Source organism: Petaurus breviceps, unplaced genomic scaffold (assembly GCF_028583685.1).
Source record: "Petaurus breviceps papuanus isolate PSGF00001 unplaced genomic scaffold, PetGlider_PUasm1.0 90895, whole genome shotgun sequence".
NCBI classification, from domain to species: Eukaryota; Metazoa; Chordata; class Mammalia; order Diprotodontia; family Petauridae; genus Petaurus; species Petaurus breviceps.
In genome coordinates, this window is record NW_027187372.1 from 2906677 (window position 1) to 2932788 (window position 26112).

Consider the following 26112-nt stretch of genomic DNA (forward strand, 5'->3'; position numbering starts at 1 on the left):
CCCCCCTCTTCTCTCCTCCACTCCACCCTACCCCGCCGACCCTCACTGCCCCTCCTCCTCTTCTCACGCTCGCACCCCCTCCCCGGCCCCGAACGCGCGCGCGCGCACTTAGGGGCGCGAGACGCTCCCGGTCCCTCCCCCTCCCCCGACGCGGTCGCCGGGGCCGGCTGTCCATGGCGCGCGGAGGGTGCAGGAAGAGCCCGAGGGCCGCCGCCAGCCCCTGCTGAAGGGCTGTCGGGCGACCTTTTCCGCCCGCTCCCTCTCCGCCGAGCATCTTTGTCGGTGCTCTCCGGGGGCGCGCGCGCGGGTACGCGCGAGGAAGTCCGGGGCCGGCGGCGGGCGGGGGTGTGGGTTAGGGTGTGGGACGGCCGTCCCTGCCCGGGGGGCGGGGGGGAGAGGGGAGGGGGAGGGAGCAGGAGGGGGAGGAGGGGGAGGAGGGGGGTGGTGGCGGCGGCGGCGGCGGCCCGAGGAGGGGGTGGCTAGAGCGAGCAGCGGAGCTCTGGGAGAGGCAGGCTCGCCGGACGCAGCTCTCCCAGCGCCAGCCTCCGCCGCCGCCGCCGCGCCCGCCTTGCCTCGCTCGACCTCGCGCTCCCTCCCGGACCGAGCCGCGCGGAGCACGATGCGCGGGAGCCCGCCGAGGCCCCTGGCCGCGCTGGCCCCGCTGCTGGCGGCCGCGCTGCTGGCGGGTTGGGCTGCGGCGGCCATGGACGAGTGCGCCGACGAGGGCGGGCGGCCGCAGCGCTGCATGCCCGAGTTCGTCAACGCCGCCTTCAACGTGACCGTGGTGGCCACCAACACGTGCGGCGCCCCGCCCGAGGAGTACTGCGTGCAGACCGGGGTGACCGGGGTCACCAAGTCGTGTCACCTGTGCGACGCTGGGCAGCCCCACCTGGCGCACGGGGCCGTCTACCTGACCGACTACAACAACCAGGCCGACACCACCTGGTGGCAGAGCCAGACCATGCTGGCCGGGGTGCAGTACCCCAGCACCATCAACCTCACCCTGCACCTGGGTAAGTCCGAAGCGCGACCCCGACCCCAGCCGCGGGACCTGGCCGGGGCCCTGCGGCCGCCCAGCAAGGGCGCCTCCCTTCCGACCCCCCACCGCCCCGTGGGGCATCCCTGTATCCGCTCTCCCAGCCCTGGGGACGCCTCCCTGACTTTCCAGCCCAAGAGTCTCCCTCCTTCCCTACGGGAGGGAGGGTCTGCTACCTCTTTTGCCTCAGAGACCGTAAAGGGTCTTAGCCAGGGACTTGGGGGAGGGGGGGAGCAAGTGCCTTTTTCCTGCCCATCCTCCCTTGTCTGTGCTTAGTTGAAACACAGATTTACTTTAAAAGTCATTGTCCCTTTATGCTTTTGAGCCTTAATTAAGGACCACAAAACCGCTTCAGTGCTTAATCCCCCTACGGGGAAGACAAAAGGTCTGTACCCACTATAATTGGCGAAACAGTTTTCCGATGTGTGTAAACGAGCCAGAGAAAAAGTATTTTCCCATGCTTTGATGCCAAGTGAATGTAGAAACGTCTAAATAATCTTTTGGAAATCAGGGAAGGGATGGATGGAAATGATTCTTAATGCAAGGGGGAGGAGGTTGGGAAAGTTTGATCTGCTGTTGTATCTAAAATAGTTTTAATCTTTTAAATATTTCTTTAAACTTGTAAAAGATGTAAGCAAAACAGTAACGGTAGTTAAAAGTGGACGAGTTAGTTACAAGTATCTAGATTCGTAGAGTTAGGAACCCTTTAGGATCGGAGACCTGGTTGCATCATAGCTACCGCTTAATGAAATTCCAGAGAACAAACACTCCCCTGACCTACTCTTTTACTGTTATTCCTAGGCAGCCTAAATCTTTAAAACTGATATTCATAGATGTGGTATTTCAAAATGGAAGTTTGGTAGGGGAATGCCACTTTTGCCCCTGATTGTTCTTTTCCTTTCTTTCATCAAATTGGTATTTACTTTGGTACACTTAGCTTTCCTGAGCACCAAGATTCCAAGAAAAAGGCAATCATCTGGAATACAGGAAGTGCTGCCTTTAAAAAAATAAAACTAAAAAGTTGTAATTAACAGGTCAGTTTTGTGAAGTGAATAGGATTCATCACTTTTGAAATTGTTTTGGTCTTGAGTTTTCAGGAAATCAAAATTTTTTTTCTGATAAAAATAATATTTACATTAAGAGAAAAATGTGAGGTGGCTATAATTTCAGAGATGGAGGAAGAACTTTTTAAAATGCACCAGAAACTCTCAGAACTATGGATAGTTTAGAACAGGTGCTTTTTGAGAAGTCTAGGGAAGAAGGATTCCTCCAACTGTCGTTTATAATATTACTATTGATTTGTTTTTTTCCCCCAGTGGCATACTTGATCCTAGCACAAAAACAAGTTTCTGTATTTAAAAAAATTGTCATTTTTCTTGTTAAATATTAACTTAAGGAAATTCTAGGTTTGTTTTCAGAAACAAAAATAAGTCTCAGCTTGTCCATTTCTAAATTGGGAAATGTATTGGCCCTTTATGGAAACGACCAAATTTAGGAAGTACTCAGTTGGGATGTCTTTTCGGGTTAGAATATTTTGTATGTACATTTGTAGATCTTGGGTTTTCTATGTTAGACTTTATATAGACTAAGGTTCTTCTTTCAGACAAAACTTTAGTTATTCTTTGTTGATTGCTTCATTACCTATTGATTATATAGGATTGGATGGAGAGAGAAGATTTTCACCTATTAAATTACTACTTGGAGTTTGATCATAAGTTGGTTAACCTTTCAGACTGTTAATATAACATGCCTATTTAACTTTTAATATGCTTTTTGGTATGCCTGTGACCAAAACACAGATTTTTCATTCTTTAAGGGTGTCACAAAAGTCTTAGTGCAGTTTTAAATGTTTAAGTGCTGTTAAGTGTAGTCTTTGTGCACATGAATTTAAGACTTTAATTGCTTATTTTATTTGTGAATTTTCATCCATGAAATGTTTTGTCTCCATGTTCAGAATTATTGTTATAGTGATTGATTCATGAAAACATTTAGTTCTAAACCTCTATGGTTAAGTAAGTTCTGAAAAAAATTATTAGTCATCTTGGACACTTACTGTATACTTGAACTTTTATAGTTTTAAAAATCAGAGATTTTTAGAATTTAGGATGTAGGAGGTAATCCTCAGGATAAGATTGTAAAGATGGACACTGGACAAAGGATCAAAAAATCTGCAATCAGGATTAGACTATGTATGTTCTCACTCCTGGACCACACTCTTTCTTCACTACTCTTTGCTTTTCCTGAGGAATTTTTTTAAATGTTTGGGGTGTGGGGGTTTTTTAGTGAGGAGGAAAATGTGGGGTAAAAATTGTTGTGTTTTAGTTATTAAACATCTACTATGTGTGCTCAGCACAGTGCTTGAAGGAGTTGATTAATGTTTATTGACTGAGGACTGACCAAAAGATTTTTTTTTCCTCATGTGGATATTAATTATTAGGTATTGTGTTTTAAAACCAGTTGAATACAATTTGCATTGAAAGTAGGGATTCTAATGTTGTCTTTTTTGAGATTCCTTTGGAAATTAAAAAAAAGTAAAATAAGACATTGCAAATCAAATACTCACTAGTAAATTGGTGAAGAGTAGAGCTTCAACTGCCAGCTTGCATGCTGATTTTAAGAGTATCTGATATGTATTATGAATTCAGGTTATGTGACTGTGCAGTTACTAAATCTTCCATGCTTTCAGACAAATGTGCTCTGTTTTTGATAGTGTACAGATCTGTTAGGTCCTGAAAACTGTTTTTCTAGTGTTCCAGCTGAGATAATTATTAAACATTGAATGGACAGCTCTAAAGTGAGCAAAATCAGATTCATGGTGGCCACTGATTACAAAGCTTATTTGAACTGGAATTTTTTTTTTTTAGAATGATATAACATTTCCCAAAGGAAAGCAAGTTCAAATTATGTTATTGTAACATTTATCACCACCTGTTGTAGGAAAGCCAGGAAATCAACAGTTGATTCTGCAGAAGCCTATCTTAAATGCCATATACAGTGATCCATAGTGCTTTGTATTGTAGGATATAATTAGCTACCATTGCTGTGGAGCCATCACTGCATTTTCTTAACTGCTGGATGTTAGAGCTCTCAGCCAGGCACTGTTCTTTCAAAGAATTCCTTTTTTTTTTTTTTATAACTTCTATCCATAAGAAAAATGTGATCTCTTTGTTTTTAAATGACAATTTTGCCCATATCTGAAAGATAGTCGATAGAGTGTGTAGCTGGAGATTTTTCTGTTATGAAATAACCCCATTTGTTAATTTAATAATTCTGGCATCTTTCAGGGATTTCTAGAAATAATTAAAAATCAGACTCCCTTTTAAAGACGAAAATTATGAGAGGTGGTGGTACAGTGTAGAACTGACATCTGAAAGTTAACATTCAATCTAGATTGAAATTCTTTTTAAATGCATATTAAACATAGTGATGGGGATGAGGCATTTTAAGCTACATTTGAGTATTTATGCGTTTAAATTGGAATGATTGACATATAGCAGTGGTTTATTCTTTTTGGTTCAAGAAATATTTAATTGTTGAAGAAATAAGAATTTTTTTCAAGAAAACTTTTGGAGAATTGGTTCAGTGTAGGTTTCAGAATGACTTGCTGAGCACTTCAGTGACTTCACTGTGGTATTTGTAGAACCCTAAGGGAAACTCTATTTTAGTTAGTCTCACAAAGGCTTGATTTACATTTTGCAGGTTTCAACAGGAGTACTTAAAGAGATCTACTTCCAAGGCAACCAGTTCAATGTAGTTATATAGTTGTTTTAAGATCTCTCTTCTTTGAGCCATCAGTTTTCTTTAAATCTCATTTTTCTAAGTCAGGGAGGCATGAGGTGGGGTGGGTAGTGTATAGAACCAAACATTTGATTTCTGATGGGGTTGCTTTATAGCACCCTTCTTACCTCCAGATAGCTGCATTATTCAGCATTCAAAGTTCATTAACTATTTGAGGCCTCTTTACATGTATCTTGAATGTCTTCACAGGGTACTAAATTGTTGGTCATGGACTCCTCTACTTAGGGAGTTTACAGATTTAATAATCAGAACCCGTATCTCCTTTTACTATTTACAGTAGCCATTTTCCAAACAATACTCGATAAAATTATCTTTTTTTTTTTTAACATCATAGTGGAATTTTCAGCTCTGGCTAATTAAAAGACTGTAGAACAGACCTTTGGACATTTGGATTGCTGTTCTAAAGTTTCTGTGTGATTCTTATTTATCATATTATTGAGTTAAATACTTTATGCTAATAAGATCATTTTTCACTTAGATTTTTCTGAGATTCAGCTAGCTCTCTTGACTAGTCTCAAATATATATTGTATTTATTCATATTAGTCATAATTAGTAAAGCTTCTTTTCTGAAAAAAATAATACGTGTTAACAGAATTTTTATATCCTTCTTTTGCACATCATCCTTACTTAATACAATGTTTGAGTCTATTTTTCCTTAAAAATGAACATTACAGAATTTTATTTTTATACTTCATTCATATGTTTGATTCTTGAAGTAGACACTTAGCTTTATATACAGTAAATGGCACTGCTTTTATTTTGGGTATAGGCAGGATTCTAGAGAAGACTGTGGTGTTAACTTCCTTTTTCAAATTTCATCATAGATAAAAAGTCTTACGGTTCATCAGAAAGGACTTCAAATTTTATAGTGCTTAAACAAGTGATGCTCCCTAATTTGTTAGACAAATCTTTCTTTTGCTCACTGCATTTAGCTGTGTCTAATGGGCATTCTGGAACCACCTAATTTTAGTTTTAGGGGAAAAGTGGCAAAGCTAAGAGATCTGTTTTCACTTTAAAAAATTCTCTAGAGAAGATTAAAAATGGTTTACCTAATTTGATTTTACCTGTGACCTTGAGCAAGTGAATCTTGGACAGAAGTGGGCTAGATGACCTCTAAGCACCCTTCTCACTTTAATTCTATGATCCTCTCTTGAAGTAACTATTTCCAAGTGGAATATTAAGTGATTTTTCTGTGACTTTTGTTACTTTGCCTCTCTTGTTTGCACTAACATACAAAATCTGCTTCTTTGGTCAGGCAGAAATCGTTGGATCATAGATTTGGAGTTGGAAGGAATTGTAAAGATTTAGTTTAATCCAAGAGCACTGGCTCTGTAGTCAGAGGACTTGAGTTCAGATCCCCATTCTGATAGTTATTACTGTGTGTGTTTGAACCCAGGTTTCCTCATTTGTAACCTGAGAGGGTGGACTTTGAGGCTCCTTCCTTGTCTATATCCATTAGCTTGGATTCTAACTCAGGTCAAGTTCAATGCTCTTTCACTGCTTCCTCTTCTTTCCTCTCTTATTATCCTTGTAGATGATAAAATTAGATGTTTGCTCATTTTGGCAGCTAAATTTGACAGCTGCTAAATTAGTAGAGGTGACTAGAGAAATAATTTATAAGAATGCCTGAATTCTTTTAGTGTTTTACCAGACTGTAGTGTGACACTAACTACATCCACTTTTCTTTTAGTAGGATCTGCCATGGAGCCAGCCTAAAATAACCAGAGACACAGTCACCCTCGTGTTGCAAGTTCCATATTTATGAAACAAAATAAAACAGAGGAGCTCCAATATCTCTTTGGGTAGGAGGAAGTGATGGCAAGGAAGGGAAATAAATTTGAAAACTTCAATTTTTTTTTCTCTTAAAGCTTTAAGGAGTGATAGGCTTCCTTGTTTCTAAGTTTATATTTTTCCCCTGCCTTTTTTGGTCTCTCCTCTCTAAATGGACAGCCTCTATAGCAATGGTTTCACACTCAGATAGAAATGGGGACCACTAAACTGTACAGAAAATCCCAGTCACACACTGACTTAGAAAACCACATAGTAACATTATCTATGTTTTATTGTATTTTTATTCTTTTTGTTAAATACTTTCCAGTTACATTTTAATCTTGTTTGGTTGTACTTAGGAATAATGTGGGCATTGTGCTCTGCTCTTGTAGTATGAGAACTTTGAATCCAAGTTGGTGAAACCCATTCTTCATTATTTGAAAGGAGATGCAAGTATGAATCTATAATCTTTTTTTTTTTTTTTTTTGCCTTTTGGAGGGCAATTGGGATTAAGTAACTTGCCCAAGGTTACACTGCTAGTGTTTTTGTGTGGGTGTTAAGTGTCTGAGGTCTGAACCAAACTCCAGTCCTCCTGACTCCAGGGCTGGTGCTTTACTCACTGTACCACCTAGCCGCCCCATGAATCTATAATCTTGAGTCATTTGCTGACTAGGATGGTGACAAGGCACAATTCATGTGATGCTTTCTATCATCAGCTTGACTTTGCACAGTAAAGTCTATGGAGATATTCTGTTTCCTGCATCTATCTTCTCAGAGATAAATTTTACCTAATTTTCTCCTTAAATGGTTGTGATCTTGCAGAAAACCATTTGGTAAATGTTCTTTGTATTAGCAGTGCTTTCCTTTTGTGTAATGTGGATAAATTGATGTTTACTTGGTATCACGTCCAGGCACTTAAACAGCTTTTTGATTTCGGATGGAGGGAAAGCTTGAAAAGTGAGAAGATGAAGCTCTGATGAGAGCTGGAAAGGTAGAAGAAAGGAATGTAGAAATAAACAAATCAGCTGTTTACTCATTGTTTACTCCTTGAAAATGTTGTCTAAGCTCACTGTCTCCACTTCTGCTTTTCTCATTTCTCCACCCTTTGCAATCTGGTTTTTTTGACTTCATTACTAAAACTGCTGTCTCCAAAGTTACCAGTGATAATGCCAAATCTGGTTATTTCTTCTTAGTCCTAATTCTTCTTGACCTTTCTCCTGTATTTGGCTTTTTGGCTACCCTCTTCTCTGTATACTATTTCTTTGGGTTTTCATGACACTATTCTTTCCTCTCTCATCTTCCACCTGTTACTGTTGCTTCTCTGTGTATCTACTTTTCTGGTTCATTATTCGTATCATGCTGTGTTACTGTGGTTGTTCCCCAAGGTCTTGGTCATGGCCTCTTCTCTTTATATGCTCTCTCTTAGTATCATCATCAGCTCTCAGGGTTTTAACTATCCCAGTCTCTCCTAAGATTCTTGCTTCAGTATCACCAATTACTTAGTAATCTTTTTAAACTGGATATTCAGTAGACGTCTTAAACCCACTCAACATGTTTAAAACTGAACCTCATTATCTTCCAACCTCCTATCCTCAAACATTCCCTATGTCTGTTGAAGACATCACCATTCTTCCACTGTCTCAGTTTCCTAATCTTGGCATTATCCTTGATTCTACCCTCCCTCACCCCACATGTACATTCAGTTGTTAAGTCTTGCCTTTTCTACCTTTAGAATATCTCATGACTCCTCTCCACTCACATAACTACCACTTTAGTTCAGTCCTTTCCCAACTCTTGCTCAGGTTATTGCAGCAGTCTCCTAATCTGTCGGTCTGCCTCAAGTCTCTCCGCACTTCTGTCCATCCTGTGCATTGTTGCCAAAGTAATTTTCCTTGAGTGCAGATTTGATGATGTGACTCCCCTGTCAATTCTAGCAGCATTCTATTGCCTCTAAAATAAAATAAAAACTCTTGTTGATTACTTTTTTTTTTTTTTGCTTTTTGGAGGGCAATTGGGATTAAGTAATTTGCCCAAGGTCACACGGCTAGTGAGTGTTAAGTGTCTGAGTCTGGATTTGAACTCAGGTCTTCCTGACTCCAGGGCCAGTGCTCTATTCACTGCACCACCTAGCCACCCCTGTTGATTACCTTTTACAGTCTTGCTCCAGACTACCTTTCCAGCTTCATTGGACAATACTCCATCTCCTACACTCAGCATTTGAGTCTCACTGACTTTCATTCTGTTCATCACACGTGACACTCCATCTCATCTCTGTATCTTTGTTCTGGCCATTCCATGTGCTCAAGAATGTACTCCCTCCTTGTGTCCACCTCATAGAGCCTCTTTAAGATGGAGTTCAGGCACCTTCTTTTACAAGAGGCCTTTCTTTCCTGACTTCCCTCTTTCTAACTTCTTGTGCCCTCCCTCCCAAACTACCTTGTATTTAGCTACTTTGTGCATTTATTTATTTATTCATTCATTTATTTATTTATTAACTTTTATGTTTTGTTTTGTATTTTTATATGTACTTCTCTCCCTCATAATAAGGTAAGTTCATTATGAGTTAGTATTATTTTCTTTGAACTTGCACAATGCTTGGCATATGGTAGGTGCTTAAAACACTTGATTGTGATTGAAAAGACAAGTTAACTGAGTTTAAGTGATCAGTACATTGAGAGTTTGCTTTTAGAAATCTTGTATCACTTTTTACATTTTTCTCTGTTTTCTGTGTGGTATTGTATCTGAAGAGGGAACCTGGGATTCAGTTAGTGATCACTCAAGGAGATCTTGAAGATCATCTAGTCCAGCCCCTTCCTTTTACTAATGAAGAAACAGATTTAAGGAATTTAAGTGATTTGTCTAAGGTCCTTCAACCAGTTAATGACAGGGTTCTTGCTCGAAATTAGGTCTCCTGCTGTTCTAGAAGTCTAGTGGTTCCTTCCATTATACCATACTCTCTTCTCTAGCTCCCTATCTACTGACTGGTTTATTGGGAAGGTACAAGAAAACTTGTGGAAAAGCATCCAGGTAAGCACCACCAGTGTATTGGTGAGAGGTAGAGTGTGTAGTAGTTTGTCTGAGCTTGCTACGTAGGAAGTGTGCTGAGAGCACAGCTGCTTTTTTGTCTTTTTGCCTTACTTTAAGCAGGTAATGGCTTTGGTTGACAACTGTGGTTTGAAGTGGTGAAATAACAGGTTTCTCTGTGGTTTTGGTGCACATTCAAGGAATTCTTTAAGACTGTTTCTGCTTGGTATGTGTTCTGGTCAAAATTGTGGCTTTTATACAACTTGTCATTTAACTCTGTGGTGAAAGCTAAAACATTTTTTTCCTCAAACTCACTATGAAAGATGCTTTCCAGAGTCTTATTTTGTTTGTCAGCCAATCAACAAACATTTATTAGCAGGTACTTTGTACTAGGGATATAAAGACAAAAATGAAATAGTACTTGACCTCAAGATGATGACAGTCTTTTGGGGAGAGCTTTCTTCAGCTGCAAAATAGGGATAATAGACTCGGCAACTAATTGGGGATGTGGATTGAAGTGAAGAGTTGAGGATGACATGGAGATTACAGACTTGGGTGATTTGAAGGATAGCTGTGACCTCAACAGAAGTAAGAAGGTTTGGAAGAGGATTGGGTTTGAGAAGAAACATAGTAAGTTCTGTTTTTGAATATATTGAATTTGAGATGTCTCAAACATCCTTTGCAGAGTCCCTTGTACTTCTAAATGTCCAATGTGTGACTGGCATTAAAGAAGGGGACTATGACTGACTGTATAGACCTGGGAGTCATTTACATGAGGATAGGGGAATCAATTACGTTCCTAAATGAGAATATCTAGAATAAAGGAGAAAGTGCCCAACCCAGACTGTTGGGGGCACACTGAGATTTGGAACTGTAACATGCACAATTGTCCAGCAAAGGAGACTGAGGACGAACAATTAAATGGGTAGGAGTAAGAACCAAAAGAGAACAGTGTCACAAAAACCCAGAAATGAGAGAATTTTAATGCTACCGTTGTCAGTAGCATTAAATGCTTCATAGAGGTCAAGATATCAGATATGACAATTAAGAGATCGTTGGTAATTTTTGAAAGAGCAGTTTGATTTGATTCAAGGTTGGAAATGAAATTTCAAAGGATGGAAAAGTGAAGTGAGGGGAAATGGAGACAAATGTAGTCTTCTTTTCTGGAACTTTGGCTGTGAAAGGGAAAAGAGATACTTGAGGATGATAACTTGAGGAGATGATGCTGTCTAATGAGATTTGCTAAGCAGTAGCTGTTATACATTTTAGGGGCAGTCACTCTTTCATTATGAATTTTTACTCCAGTGTTTGTCTTTTTTCCCAATTCAACTTTTTCCGATTTTGTTTCATGTCCAACAAGATGCTTTTAAGATTCCTTCCTACCCCACATTACATGTTCTACATTTTCTTGACTTTTGATGATAATGAAAGTGGTGTACAAAAGCCTTTGGTTAGATAGCTGGTGTGAAAAGTGCTTCACTCAAGAATTTATGTACATAGCTCTGTGGAGAAAAATTTCATAGTATATGCTATTGAGGATACAAAAGAAGTTAAAGTTTTATCCCTTATCCTGCAGGAACTTACAGTCTGGGGGGGGGGGTAAAACATGACCTCATATGTTTGATTACTATAAGATATAAGGTCACATAGTATCACTATAAAGTGATAAAGATGAAATAGCATGGGTTTAAGGTTAGCCGAAAAACAGTTCTTGGGCTGACTATTCACCTGTTCTTGGAAAAACTAACAAATGAATCAATCAGACATTTTCTTTTTTCTGGAGGGCAGTTGGGGTTAAATGACTTGCCCAAGGTCACACGGCTAGTAAGTGTTAAGTGTCTGAGGCCGGATTTGAACTCAGGTCCTCCAGGGCCCGGGCTCTATTAATTGCGCCACCTAGCTGCCCCAAAAATAAGGCATTTTCAAAGCACCTAATATATGGCATACACTGCTACATACTGGGGCTTGTGCAAGAATAAAATAGACCCTTTTCTCAAGAATTTTTTAAGTTCTAATCCTGTTGAGGGGAATGAAGTGGGGAGGAATTAGCCCCTGAAGGAGAGAGAGGGTATGTTTGTGTGTGGGGAGGGGCGGGGGGGAGCACAATGACAGATGAAATGTTGTATATAAGTTGGCCTGATTGTCTAGAGTGAATGCATGACGGAGAGTAATGTATAGTAAACCTCAAAGGATAGCTTGGACCCTTTTTGTTAACTACTTTTTTTAGTTAATTGAAATTGAAACACAAGAAACAATATTCAGTGAAGGACATGGATTGGTAGAGAGAAGAGGTTCTAAATATGGTGTTTGTGATATTGCTTTAAAAATATTTTGATAATTGTATTTCAACATAATTAGTTTACCTTTGTAATCCTTTTTTATTTTATACATTTAAAAATGTTCTGAGAAGGGGTTCATGGCCTCAAAATGGGTCAAGAATCCCTGGTATGGAGCTGGTTGGGAGGACATCCTTGGTAGGAGGACCACAAAGTTGTTAAGGCAGCTTCCAAAGAGTTGTGTGGGTGAAAGTTGGAATATTTAGAGTCAGAGAGCCTCAGTGTGGATAGTGGTTGTGTTATTCCCTGAAAGAGCATGGGCAACCCTCTTACCCCACTGTCAGTTTACTGGAATGGTGCTAGATTGAGGTTCCTTTCAATTCTAAAGTCTCTTATGAACGTTGAGCTTGTATATGTGTTGGAGAGAAATTACTGATGGGAGAGTCTTTGAATGCTAGCATAAGCAGTTTATTAGATTGGATTTTAAAGGAAAACATCAAAACAAAGAACAAATCACCCATTTCTCAGAATACTTATTTACCTATAAAGCCTTTTTTTTTTAAAGAAAAAAAAGGCCCAAATTGTGAAAGTCTTGTTGGGTATTAGGGGTATTGGAGGCGGGAGTAGAGGATAATTTTTTTTTTTTCATATTTGACTTTACTCTTTTAATTAGAATACTACTTAATGTGTGGTTCTAAAGCTTTGATGCCATTGCTTGGGGTACCTGTAAACAACATGGTTGGATAGGAAAAACTTTAAGCAGTTAATTTTTTTTAAAGGAATTTCCAAGGAATTCATTGAATTGTAGATTAAAACCTTGGGATTTGTCAGTGTATGTTGATAGGTAAAAGTGTTAACTGTAACCCATTTCCGGAAGGGTAGTAAATGCTTTTATTTTATCCAAGGAAATGCTACATTATCTCCTTCCTACCTTATCCAAGATTCCTTCCTGACTGAGAACTGCTGAATCTAGTTCAGTTTCTGACTTTTATCTGACATCACTGAAGATAAAACTGCCCTACTAATACCTCTGGTTCTATTTAGTTTCCCCTTTATTGGAAGTTAATTCTAATTCTTAACTTGGTTTCAGACGGTTTGATGCTACTTTGCTAACAGGGGTGAGGGGTAGGGCGCAGGAAAGAAAAGGAAAGGAGAGGAAGCAACAAATAAAGTAAAAGATTTACCACTAGGATCACCACAGACCTAGCCCTTCTACTTTTATTTTTTCCCCAATTTTTCTACTTTTCAGAATAAAAAATCATGAAAAATAATGGTAGTCTTGTGTATATAAAAGACAACAGAGAAGGTCTCAGACTCCTTAATATCCAGCTAATGTTTAGCTACGTGGTGTGTATTTTAAAAACTTAGCGCTACTCTTTGAAAAAAAGTTCGTCAGGAGGGCGGCTAGGTGGCGCAGTGCGCAAAGCGCCGGCCCGGCAATCAGGAGGACCTGAGTTCAGTTCTGGCCTCAGGACTTAACACCCACAAAAACTAGCCGTGTAACCTTGGGCAAATCACTTACCCCCAGTTGCCCTCCAAAAGGCAAAAAAAACCCCAACTTCCTTATTCCCATTTGCTAAAATTTAATTATTTGTTTTCTCTTCCTTCTTCACTAGTGTACAAATATATACCTTTTTTCCTTAGCAATTCCAAAACGAGGAAGCAAAACTCATGGACTCTGATTTTTTTTTTCTTATACCACTTTCCATTCCTCCCCCCCCCCCCCAACTTCTTTTCATCAGAACTTTACAAGGCCTGAGTTAACTTATTATATGACTGCCATTATACTAGTCACTGGCCTTCTGTTTTGAAACAGATAAACTATATGCATATTATACATACATTTATGATATGTGCTACCACTTTCTCACTTCCTGATAATGATATTTTTTTCTTTAGAATTCATGGGCTCATTTTTCTTTTCTTCATTTTGTGGAGGACAGTAGGGATGACCCTTTAACCCACAGTTGCTAAAGGAGTGCTTAACACTGAGTAACTGCATAAAAAGCTTATGTCTGAAACATAGGTTATGTAAGACTATATGTATTTTCTCAGTTCTTTTCCTTTGACTTTCTCAAAAGAGAACAAAGGAATTCTACCTGTTCTAGAAAAAGAGGCTCACAGTTTTTGAAAAGGGAGGCTTAATGGAAATCAAGTAACTTTTATTATGCTTACAATTAGTTGTATGTGCTCATATAATGCAGCAATGATGGATAGGTGAGGAAGGAAACAAATTCTGCTTAGAATTAAGGCTAAAATGTATAAATTACTTGGAAATTTTAATGCTTTTACCTAGGACTGTTAAAGAATAAGTGGCTACAAGGATAGTAATTTGATTTTAATAAATACTCTCATCTCATTAGGGTTCTCTTTTTCCTCAATTAAATATTTTTAGGTGCCTAAGGTTCTACTGTGTTAGGGACCATATATATGTATAGATAGATGTATAATTGATATTTATATAGTGTTTTAAGGTTTACAAATCAGTGTACATAAATTCTCATTTGGTCGTCACAATAGTTCTGTAAGGTCATCATCATTTAGGGAAACTGAGACTCAAAGGATGTCAAAATCTTGGTGGGAGACACAAGACAAGTCCACAGGTAATATATAAATTAAAATGTGTTAAGTTCATAGAGGTACAAAGTTTGTTGAATAATTCAGAGGGAGAGATCACTTCTGGTTTGCGTGCTCAAGGAAGGGAAGAGATTCAGTAGGCAGAGATTTGTTGAGAAGTTGGAGTTGGTGGAGGTAGTTTGTCCCAGATATGGAGTATAAATGGGCCACCTGCAGGAAAAAATATGAGGGAATAGCAGGTAATGCGTTTGGAGTGGAAGATAGGATGCATACATGAAAAGAGGTAGCATATGAGATACTTCCCTTTTTGTCGTGTCTTATTTATAGTTCAGAGGCTGGAGCATTGCACTTGGGAGTCAGAAATCCTGAGTTCAAACCCTATTTCAGACACTACTAGCTGTGTGTGACCCTGGGAAAGTTACCTTTTTTTTTCATCTGCAGTTACCTTATCTGTAAAATAATAGCACCAAACTCACAGGGGTGTTATGAGGACAAAATGAGATGACATATGTAAAATGCTTTGCAAACCTAAGAGCATTGTATACATGCTCATGTATGATTTATGTGCTATTTGAAACTATTTGTGATTAATTATCAAATATTTAAACTCCCCCCATTTTTGCGGAAAATTATAAAGATTATGTGTGTAATGTCTATCATGAAGATATTTCAAATTTATCCTCATTACACTTAGTTTCAATGTTTATAGCTAGCAAGTTATTTATTTTTTAAAATAGGATTTGAGTTTAAATGAGGTGTAATTTAAAGAGATCTTAGTGATTTTTATGGAACATTCCTTTAATTTTTGTATTTGTTCATTAATTTTCCCCGAGGTTGGTTGCTGTTTTCCAAGTGGTACCTAGTTTCTTTAGTCCCATAATCACAGTGGCTTTTCCCTTTGTTTTTGGTTGAGTTTAGGGAAGAAGTTGAATGTAAAAGAAAGTGGCTTATTTTATTTACTTTGATTTTGTAATAGCCTTTCCGCAGAAAAAGGGTCACATTTTATGGGGATAAGTTTCTGTTAGAGTATCCCTGTAGATAGTTTAGATTTTAACAGAAAATCTCATTAAGATCCAATTCATGGGGTAGGGAATACTGTTGTAATGGATATGTATTTTCCTCTGCAACAAAATATTAAAATATTTACAGACATCTGCAAAGCAGCTGTAATGAAATTTAGTTTATTCAGGATTGCTTTAGTAACTCAAGACGGTTTGTTTACAGCTTTTACAAAATTTAACATACAAAGCCAAGAAAGAAATGAGCTAGTATGGAGGCTCCTGGTAAATTCTGGCATATTTCAGTTGTGAACATTGGTGAGGAATATAATTTTAGTTCAGAATTTGTTTATTTAAGAAGAACATCCATTTTTTGCTGGTTTGTGATGCTAATGATGAGTGGTTCTAGGTGATTATAGATATCAAATAGGACTAATTATGGATATTAATATAATTTCTAGATGTTTGGAGAGCACAGAATGGTTTTCAATGGTGAGCCTTTGTGTTTATCTGTGTGTATGTATCTATATTTTCCTGTTTCCGAGCTCATGGCCCCTTGGAGGGAAGTCTATTTGAGTTGGAAAATAAAATATCTTTTATTTTAAAAAATAAAGTCATTTGAGCTGGCATTGATACTGCTGAGGGAGAAGGGAGAAACAGCTTTCAGTTCCCAGGGGGAAATTGTTTGGAAGGTAGAATGTTTTTTCAGGAATGACTAGGAGCAGACAGAGGTCATTCAAGAGATCAAATAATTTTAGATTATTAGATGTGTCATTAATACTGTTTATTAGCAGCCTTTAAACCATTCCTGACTAAATAGACCTTGTCTTTGAAATTCACAGCAATGCCTAGATCCCTGCTGGCTTTTTGTCCCTCCTGCTAACACATCTGTTTTTGCTCATTCACCATTGTGTGTTCAATGACTTGGTCGCTTCCTTAGGTCTCTTTTATGGGGAATAACTCATGGCATTTAGGATTTTGAACACCCAAGTGTGGTTAGTTGAACAGGAAGTCTCAGGGAAGCACAAGTTAAGCTTGCCAAAGAAACAAATGATGGTAAAAGAAAGGCTATGTATTAGTGTTACAACTCAAAACTTGTGAGCGAAGTAGCATGGTGGGTTTTTGGCTCTAGTTCTGGACATTCCCAGTTTGCAAAGAGTTTGGCTTATTTGTAAATCATTAGTGGAAGTCACTGCATTTTTTTTTTTTTTGGTTAAAAAGGTTTACTGCAATTTTATGAAAATACAATATAGTCTTTAAAAGACTGTAAAACATATTTATAATGGAAATATAACTTTATATTTATCAATTTATTATATTTAATATCTTATCTAAATATATGTTTTATATATAAATTTATATAACATAGTGTATATTATATTTATTTATATAAAATAATTTATAATAGAAAAATAACCATAATAGTAAATTAATGTGTAGAATGGACTTGTTTTTTGATGCATAGTTTCTCAAAACCCTGGTATCTTTGACACTGATGTTTGTAATTTTTGCACTACTTGAAAATTTTTTTTACTAATTTTTCTTTCCATCTTTCCATTGAGCAAATTAAAAAGAAACAGAAAACTCTTACTATTTGCATGCATAGTTCAGCAAAATGAATTCCCACATTGTCTTTGTTCCAAATATGTATGTGTTTTTGAAATTTCTGCATTTGAAATTTTATCATCTCCCTGGCAGGTGGTAGCATGTTTTATCTTCATTCTTTTGGATTCCTAGTTTATTATCGAGTTGATCCAAGTTATAAAGTTTTGCAAAGAGGTTTTTTCTTCATAATGTTATCAATGTATATATTCTGGTAGTTCAGCTTATTTTGTACTACATCAGTTCATAGAAATATTCCCAGTTTTTTTCCTTGAATTGTCCCATTTTAAAATTTCTTATGGCATAGTAATATTCTATTACATTCATATACAACATTTTATTTAGCTATTCCTCAGTAGGACATCATTTTAGTTTTCCCTCTTTATAAATTTTTTTTTTAATGAAGAGGCCTGGTAGAGTTGTAGAGGCCTGGTAGAGTTATAGCTGGGTGATTAGTTTCCAAATTAATCCACAAAAGCACATTTAATCTGTAGACATACTATAGTTAATATAGATAAAAAAAACCTAAGAACATATTCTGTGGTTTTGGATGTCTGTGTGTACATACATGTATGTTTATATATGTATAGAAAACTACTATGTGAATGAGGATTAGCCCTCTGAAGAAACAGTAGCAACCTGTATTTAATATCATACTTGGGAAGCTATGCAGGAACTACAAATAATAAGAGTACTCCTTTAGGAAGGGGTGTCTTATGATGGATTCTGCTACAGGGTTATGTTGGGTCTGACATGATTATCTAGGAATTGTGCTATGATACTGCATTGTTACTGGGAACCTGCCATCTCCTTAGGTTCTGCTACCCATTTCTGACTCTTGTAGAAATAAATGTTATGTCTAGAAGAAATTTGGGATATTATCTAGAGATTTTTAAATTTTGATCAGGCAACTGAAAGATTTGGGGGCTTAGGTAGTATTTTCATTTCTTCAAAATGCATGGTTGTGACTTTGGAAGAGAGGAAAGGACAGGGAAGTAAACACCTTGATCTTTAGATTGTGTCAGATAATAGGATTTTGTTTTCTGGACATTGTCTTCTGATAGTAGCAAGATAGGCTAAAAAATGGAGTGTGCCTTATAATTACTAGAAAGAGCAAGCTTGTCGGGAAAGATTCATTGAAACTACTGATCAGGAAGACTCTAAGGTGAATTTGAGAAGGGAGGAAAAAAATGACCAGAAAAAGTTGTAAAAATAACTACTATGAAGATTATTAGGTATTCCATAGAAGGAAGAACCATGAGGAATTATTAATAGTGTCAGAAGGAGGATGGAGACAGTAATTCTTAGGTGTAAATAACTCATAAATGGGAATTATATATATATATATATATATATATATATATAATTTATATATATATATAAAACCTCATTTCCTACATATACACAGAATATGGGGAAGGAAATGAACTTGAAATTTTAACCTAAGGAGCATATTAGTGGGACATGAGGGATTCCTGAATTGAATGTGACAATATTTTATTCTTGAGGGCAGAGAATTTTTTTTCCCTTTCTTTGTATTCCTAACATTTAGTGTGGTGTCTGGCACATACTAGAGATACTTAATAAATACTTGTTGACTAGTTCAAACCTTATTTTATATCTTAATGCCTCCCATACTTCTTTGCTTTCTGAGCTGAGTACTTATTACTTTACAGAGAAAATTGAGGCCTTTCAACATAACTTTTCTCTTTTCTTCATCTTAAAATCTCTTGGTGTCCCTCATTTCTCACCTTCTTTTCCTTTTCCTCATTTTCTTATGGAGGTAGCCTTTATCTTTGCCAATGCAGAAGAGAATTCTGTGCTTGCTTGTGTGTCTTAAGCACAAGCTCAGTGGAAATAATTTTCACTAGATCATTATAATGTTAAGTATTTTTGCTTAAAGAGAGGACTAAAGACAGGATCTGAAAAATCTCTTGCTGTTGACATTTTATAGTTAACATTTATGGCATTCTTGGACAATAGATAAAATTCCAGAGTCAGGATTGAACAAGGGTTCACAGTTTAGGTAATGGTTCAGTTAACAGTTTGCTTCATCAAAAAGAATAATTGTCACCTAAATTTCCACACATCCTTTTAGAATCATTTTCCTAAAATCATTCCATCTCTCATTGACCACTCCCTTTAAGGATTCTCCTTTTGATCTGGTCAAAGATGAACTTTAGAATACTTCCCTTAACTAAAGTAATTAAAGATGTCTTCCTCCTCTTGGTCTACTCTTTAACCTAATTCAGTCAAGATTTGGGCATGGCAATGAAAGGCCTTAATTATATTGAAATATTTTTCCTCTCAAGTTTGGTTACCACTCTTAATCCATTTCTGGGATTTTGTTCTTCAGGGTGTTTTTTTTTAAATACAGTTTCATAAAAGAATGTGGTTAGTTTTTAAACTAGGATGCTGTTTTATTTTTTATTTTCATTTTCAATTCCAAATTCTTTCTCTCCCTTTACAAGGGAAGAAATACGATAACCATTATACCCCTCCACTCACACAACTACCGCCTTAGTTCAGACCTTTATTTCAGACCTTTTATCATCTGTTGCCTAGATGATTACATCAGCTTCCTAATGGATCTGTCTGCCTTAAGTTTCTTTTGGTCCATCCTATACACGTTTCTGCCAACATATTTTTCCTTAAATGCAGATCTGATCATGTGACACCCCTACTTGACCAATTCAGAGAGGGAGAGAGAGGGAAAGGAGGTGGGGAGCGGGGAGAGACAGAGAGAGACAGAAACATGGAGGGAAAAATAGGATGGAAAGAAATACACAGTAGTTATAACTGAATGTGAATGGGGTGAACTCTCCCATAAAACAGGGGATAGCGGAATGGATTAAAAACCAGAATCCTACAATATGTTCTTTACAAGAAACACACTTGAAGGAGAGACACACACACAAGTAAAATAAAGGGGGGTGGAGCAGAATCTATTATGCTTCAACTGACCTAGAAAAGCAGGGATAGCAATCATGATTTCAGACAAAGAAAAAATAGATATAATTAAATGAGGTAAGGAAGGAAACTACATCTTGCTAAAAGGTTCCATAGATGATGTAGTAATATTAATGCTAAACATATATATGTATATGTGTACATATACACACAGATGGTTTAGCATTGAGATTCTTAAAGAAAATGTTAAATGAGTTACAGGAAGAAATAGACATGAAAACTAATGGGGGACCTCAACTTTCCCCTCTCAGAACTAGATAAACTTAACCATAAAGTAAAAAAGAAAGAAGTAAAGAGAAGAATAGAATTTTAGAAAAGTTAGATGTGATAGACCTCTGGAGAAAATGGAATGGAAATAGAAAGGAATATACCTTTTTCTCAGTGGCATGGAGCACCTACAAAAAATTAACTTCACAACCAAATGCAGAAAAGCAGAAATATTAAATACATCCTCTTTAGATCATAATGCACTACGAAATTATATTCACTAAAGGGTCTTGGAAAGATAGATTAAAAATTAATTGAAAACTAAATAATCTTACAGAAAACAAATCTAGAACTTTCCTCTTCTGACTCTACTTCCAACTTTTCCTACTTGTAACTTGACTGCCTTTTCACCAAACTTCTATCAGTAACTAGAAAATTCTCACTCTGGAAAATTCCTCTGCCCTGTGGTTCCCCTTTTCCATTGTTGAATTCTTCCAAAAACCTTCCTACATTTTCAGGAAGAACCTGAATCCTCATTCTTCATTCCTCTTCTAGTTCTTCTTCTGACTCTGGACTTCCCTTCCCTCCCTGACATGCACTTTTCAGCTCCCTTTTCATGTGTTGTCCTCCCCATTAGAACGCAAGATTCTTAAATAGAGAAACTGTCTTTCTTTTTGCTTGTTTCCTAGCACTTAGCATAGTACTTGACATAGTTTGTGCTTAATATGCTTAATAAGTATTTTCTTGTTGACTGACTAGTGGTACAACCCACAGAGATCAGTTCAGAAGGGAACAGGTTTGGGAAAGAGAAGTTAAAGTTTTAGACAAACTGAATTTTAAGTAACTATGTAACATTTAGTGAACATGAGTTCAGTAAAGAGGTCAGTATCAAATAAAATGTAGCCATCACCTATAAGGAAGTGATAATTTAAGTCACAAAGAAATGAAGAGGAAGACAAAAGAGATTCGATATGAAATCAGAGAAAACAACAGATATTTCATCATAAAATCTGTGTGACACTTTGGTTATGACAATACTACATCAGTTAACACAGTGTAACAATTTTATGTAGACTGCCTCCTTGAAAAAGTCACCTTAAGGTAACTTAATTATTTTGAAGATAACTAAAACAGTCATTTATATATATTTTAAAAGCAACAAAGAGAATGAGTCAGTATGTGTAGTATCATTGGGAAAAAATTAGGGATTTCACAGTCAAAACTGAAGTAGTCAGAAATATGTTTATAAATAAAAAAGACTATTTAGAATTTTAAGCAAAAGCATCATGTGTCAAAAGCATAGACAACCAACAGTTTATCTTATATTAGTTACATATTTCAAAGAAATGAGTTTAAATTTTGGGCTTTACTATTTAATGCAGAAAACTTGGAGAGAAACTTAAACTGAATTGTTGAAGATAATTAAGGCTGGAAGAATCTAAGACAGCATGGTGGTATAGAAAAAGCACTGGACTGAGAATCAGGAGACCCTAGCTGTAGACTAGGGTAGTTAGGTGGCACAGTGGATAGATTGAGGGGACTAGGTGTAGCGGCAAGCACCCCAAGCGTCCTCAGGGTTGCTTCCACCACAGGTTCTTGGATCTGCTTTGATAAAGGAAAACAACTCATGGGCGGCCAGGTAGCACAGTGAGTAAGAGCACCGGCTCCAGTGTCAGAACGACCTCGAGATCGAATCCGGGGCTCAGACACTTAGCACCCACCCAGAAACACCTGGCCGTGTAACCTTGAGCAAGTTACTTAACCCCAATTGCTTAGGGGAGGCCAGGTGGCTCAGCAAGTAAGAGCACCGGCTCCAGTGTTGGGACGACCTGGAGATCGAATCCCGGGCTCAGACACTCAGCACCACACCCAGAAATAACTGGCTGTGTAACCTTGAGCAAGTTACTTAACCCTGATTGCTTAAAAAAAAAAAATTTAAAAAAAAGGAAAGCAACTCAAAATGGGTTAACAAGCTTACTTTAATCAGTCAGACCATATATCGTTTACCTTGTTCAGGGGAAATAGGTCAGCACCCTGAACTTCAAAGTATACAGGCAGAATTATCTTAACAGATCAAGTAGACAGCTTTCCAAACTGTCCAACCATTACATCCATACCCAGTCAACATCTGGGTTTCCACGTCTGGGTTTTTCAAAGCCGGGGGACTCTCAACAACGGCTTCCCAGAATTCAGATCAAATCACAGAACACTTCTCAAAGTGAGTCCCAAAACAAAGCTACACATCAGGGCTTATATAGCCTTCTCCTGGCTCAGAGAATGTAACAACCTTATTGACTCACTGGCCAATCAAGAAGTATCTACTGAAAAACAAGCCTCCCACCCCCATGTTTCAGGTGCACTTTAGCCTAGGGGCAGGGAAGATCTTCCAAATTTGCATTCCCATTACACTAGGTTAGGAAGACTTGAGTTTAAATCTAACCTCAGATACTTGCTGGCTCTATGACCCTGGGCAAGTCATTTATTTCCTGTTTGCCTTAGTTTCCTCAATTATAAAATGGAGATAATAATAGCACCTGCTTCTCAGGGTTATTGTAAGTGCTATATAAATGCTGGTTGTTATTACTGTTATTATTATTAGTTTAGATGTACTCTGTTAACTAGCTATGCAAAAAAATCACTTAATTTTACAGGGCCTTAGTTTCTTCATCTATAAAATAAGGAGGTGAGAACTAAGAGATAACTAGAACAATATGATCCCATGAATTACTTCACATAAAGATAGGGCTAGAACCTTCTCCTTTGAGTTCATTTGTACAGGTTGCTCTTGAGTTAGGACTCCCCTTTTCCCAAAGCAGGTCGAGACTTTTTCTGCAGCTTGGATTTTTTTTTAAGTGACCTAAAGCGCTGAGAGGCTGACTTGCCTAGTCACAACCAGTAGGAGACAACCCCAGGCCTTACTGACTTTAAGACCAGGTCTGGTCCACTATGCCATGTGGCCTCTTATTAGCCTCAGGTGGCAAAGAATAAAGGTAATTCATTATTTTAGGTGCTCAAAGACTAGTAATCAAGTGTGGGGGGAAAAATAAGATCAGTTGTTAACAAAAGCAAATAGAAAGAATCACCAGAATTTGTCTCTTTTATTTTTAAAGGCAAACACATTCTTATTAATTCTCAATACAGAAGAACTTTTCTACCAACTAAGGAGATATAAGAAGAGAATAGATTGCTTACAGGGTATATAGTTCATTCATGCCAGGGATATCATAGGAGGCTTTGATTTTTAGGTTGAAGTTGGACTCTTGACAACATCCAAGCTTCCTTCAACTGTAGGATTCTATTTGTTAGTTGGAGATATCAGCAAAGTATTATCCTCTATATTTTTACCATCACTTTTCCTTGGAGAAAGGCCCTATTTTGACTGGAGTAAAAAATGCTTGTGAAATTCAGTTTAAGCTAACTTCCTCACCTCCCCCCACCCTGAAACAGTAAAAGCAATTTGTTACAATAATGCAAAATGTATTACTATATCAGTCATGTTGTGAAAGAAGACTGAGCCAAGGAGTGGGGGGACCATGAAAAAAACACAAAAAGTGAAAAATAGTATAGTTTGATCTACATTAAGACTCCATCAGTTCTCTGGAGATGAATAGCATTTTTCATCATGAGTCCTTTGGAATTATCTTGGATCATTGTATTGCTGAGAACAGCCAAGTCATTCACAGTTGATCACTTTACTTTGATTAGTTCATTTAAGTCTTGCCAGGTTTTCCTGAAATCCACTTACTCATCATTTCTTATAGCACTATACCACAACTTATTTAGCTATTCCCCAACTGTTCGATATCCCTTCAATTTCCAATTCTTTGCCACTACAAAAAGAGCTGGTATAAATATTTTTGTACAGATAGGTCCTTCCTACCCTCCCACCTCCTTTTGTTTTTATCTCTTTGGGATGCAGACCTAGTAGTGGTATTGCTGGATCAAAGGGTATACTGAGTTTTATAGTCCTTTGGGTATAGTTCGAAATTGCTGTCCAGAGTAGTTGGATCAGTTCACAACTCCACCAAGCAGTGCAACTAATAACCTTTTAGTTGACAAATCCAATGGCCTTTTCTCAATCCTTATTCTCCTTTCTGTATCTTTTGACACTATTGCTTACTGTCTCCTCCTTGATAGTCTCTTTTCTCTAGGTTTTCAGGATACTACTGTCCTAGTTTTCCTTCTATTAAACCAATCTTTCTCTGTCTCCTTTGCTGAATTCTCATCTAGATTATGCCCTCTAACCATAGGTGTCCATTGGGGTTCTGTCCTAGGCCTTCTTCTCTTCTCCCTCTATTACTTCACTTGGTGATCTCAGCTCCCATGGATTTAATTATCATCTCTATGCTGATGATTCTCAATTCTGCCTTTCTTGCTCCAGGCTCTCTGCTGACCTCCCAATCCCATATATCTAATTGCTTTTCAGACATCTTGAACTAGATGCCCAATAGACATCTTAAAACTTAATATATTCAAAACAGAACTCATCTTTTCCCTTAAACACTCCACCTCTCCTACCTTCCCTATTACTGTAGAGGACAACACCATCCTCCCATTCTCTCAGGGTCACAACCTCACTGTCTTTCACTTACCATATAGGAGCTTGTTGCCAGGGCCTGTAGATTTAATATTTGCAACATCTCTCAAATGTGCCCCCTTCTCTCCCGGGGCTGTCACCACTCTGGTGCAGGCCCTTAGCACCACGTGTCTGGACTATTATAAGAGCCTGCTGGTGGATCTGTCTGCTTCAAGTCTCTCCCCACTCCAGTCCATTATCCATGTAGCCACTTAGGGGATTTTCTTTTTTTTTTTGGAGGAGGGAAGGCAGGGCAATTGGGGTTAAGTGACTTGCCCAAGGTCACACAGCTAGTAAGTGTTAAATGTCTGAGGTCAAATTTGAGCTCCGGTCCTCCTGACTCCAGGGCCTGTGCTCTATTCTCTGTGCCACCTAGCTGCCCCATAGGGATTTTCCTAAGATACATGTTGATTATATCACTCTTGTGCTGCAGAGAGTGAAACTCTGATGGACTAGCCACACTGTTCAAATGCCAAATGGACACTTGAAAAAGACTATTTTATGTTAAGGATAGCATCACACAGGGCAAGTGCTCATATGGAAACCAGAAAAAGCAATACAAGGGCACTCTCAAGGTCTTTCTTAAGAACTTTGGAATTGATTGTATGGTGTGGGAGGCATTGGCACAGGACCACCCAGCATGGCATGCCCACATCAGAGAAGGTGTTGTGCTCTGAGCAAAGCAGAATTGAAGTACCTCAAAAGAAATTCGAGATGCACAAATTTAAAGAATCCACCACAGATATTCCCATGGACTATTTGTGCCTAACCTGTGGTAAAGTATCCTGAGTTTGTATTGGTTTAATAAACCATAGTCAGACACATTGCAACTTGTCTCTAGCATAGGGATGTCATTTTGGTCCTCTTTGAGAACAAAGGACAACAACCAACAACCTGTGACTTTCCTGTTGCCTACAGGATTAAAAACAAAATGTTCTGTTTGGCATCCAAAGCCCTTCATAACCTCTTCTTCCTCTGACCTTACCAGTCATGGTACACACTGACAATGGCCTCCTTGCTGTTGCTTAAAAAAAAAAAAAACACTCTCTTTCTCTGCCCTGGCCGTTTTCTCTGGCTGTCCCCCATACCTGGAATGCTTTCCTTCTAGTTAGAAATAATCATCTTACCAAAAATTCCACCTGGCCATGAGTGAATTTAGAAAAAAGATTTTTATTTCATGTCATTTCAGATGGGTGACTTGTCCTCTAACCCGTTGTGAAGAGGGCCATGCACAAGCATGTGTTAAGATAGTTACAAAAGCTGTTTTATAATTCATC

General features: G+C 38.1%; 1 protein-coding gene and 1 pseudogene across 1 annotated transcript in view; one reads left to right on the plus strand and one right to left on the minus strand.

Moving 5' to 3' along the window:
- LOC138151132 (5-aminolevulinate synthase, non-specific, mitochondrial pseudogene) overlaps nucleotides 1–274 on the minus strand; it is an 88565-nt pseudogene extending 88291 nt beyond the window's left edge.
- Nucleotides 275–604: 330 nt separating this feature from the next.
- LAMC1 (laminin subunit gamma 1) overlaps nucleotides 605–26112 on the plus strand; it is a 144889-nt gene continuing 119381 nt past the window's right edge. Inside the window, exon 1 of the mRNA XM_069074394.1 lies at nucleotides 605–1013. Coding sequence (XP_068930495.1) covers nucleotides 620–1013 — 394 coding nt within the window. The 5' untranslated portion in view covers nucleotides 605–619. The remainder of the gene's footprint in view (nucleotides 1014–26112) is intronic.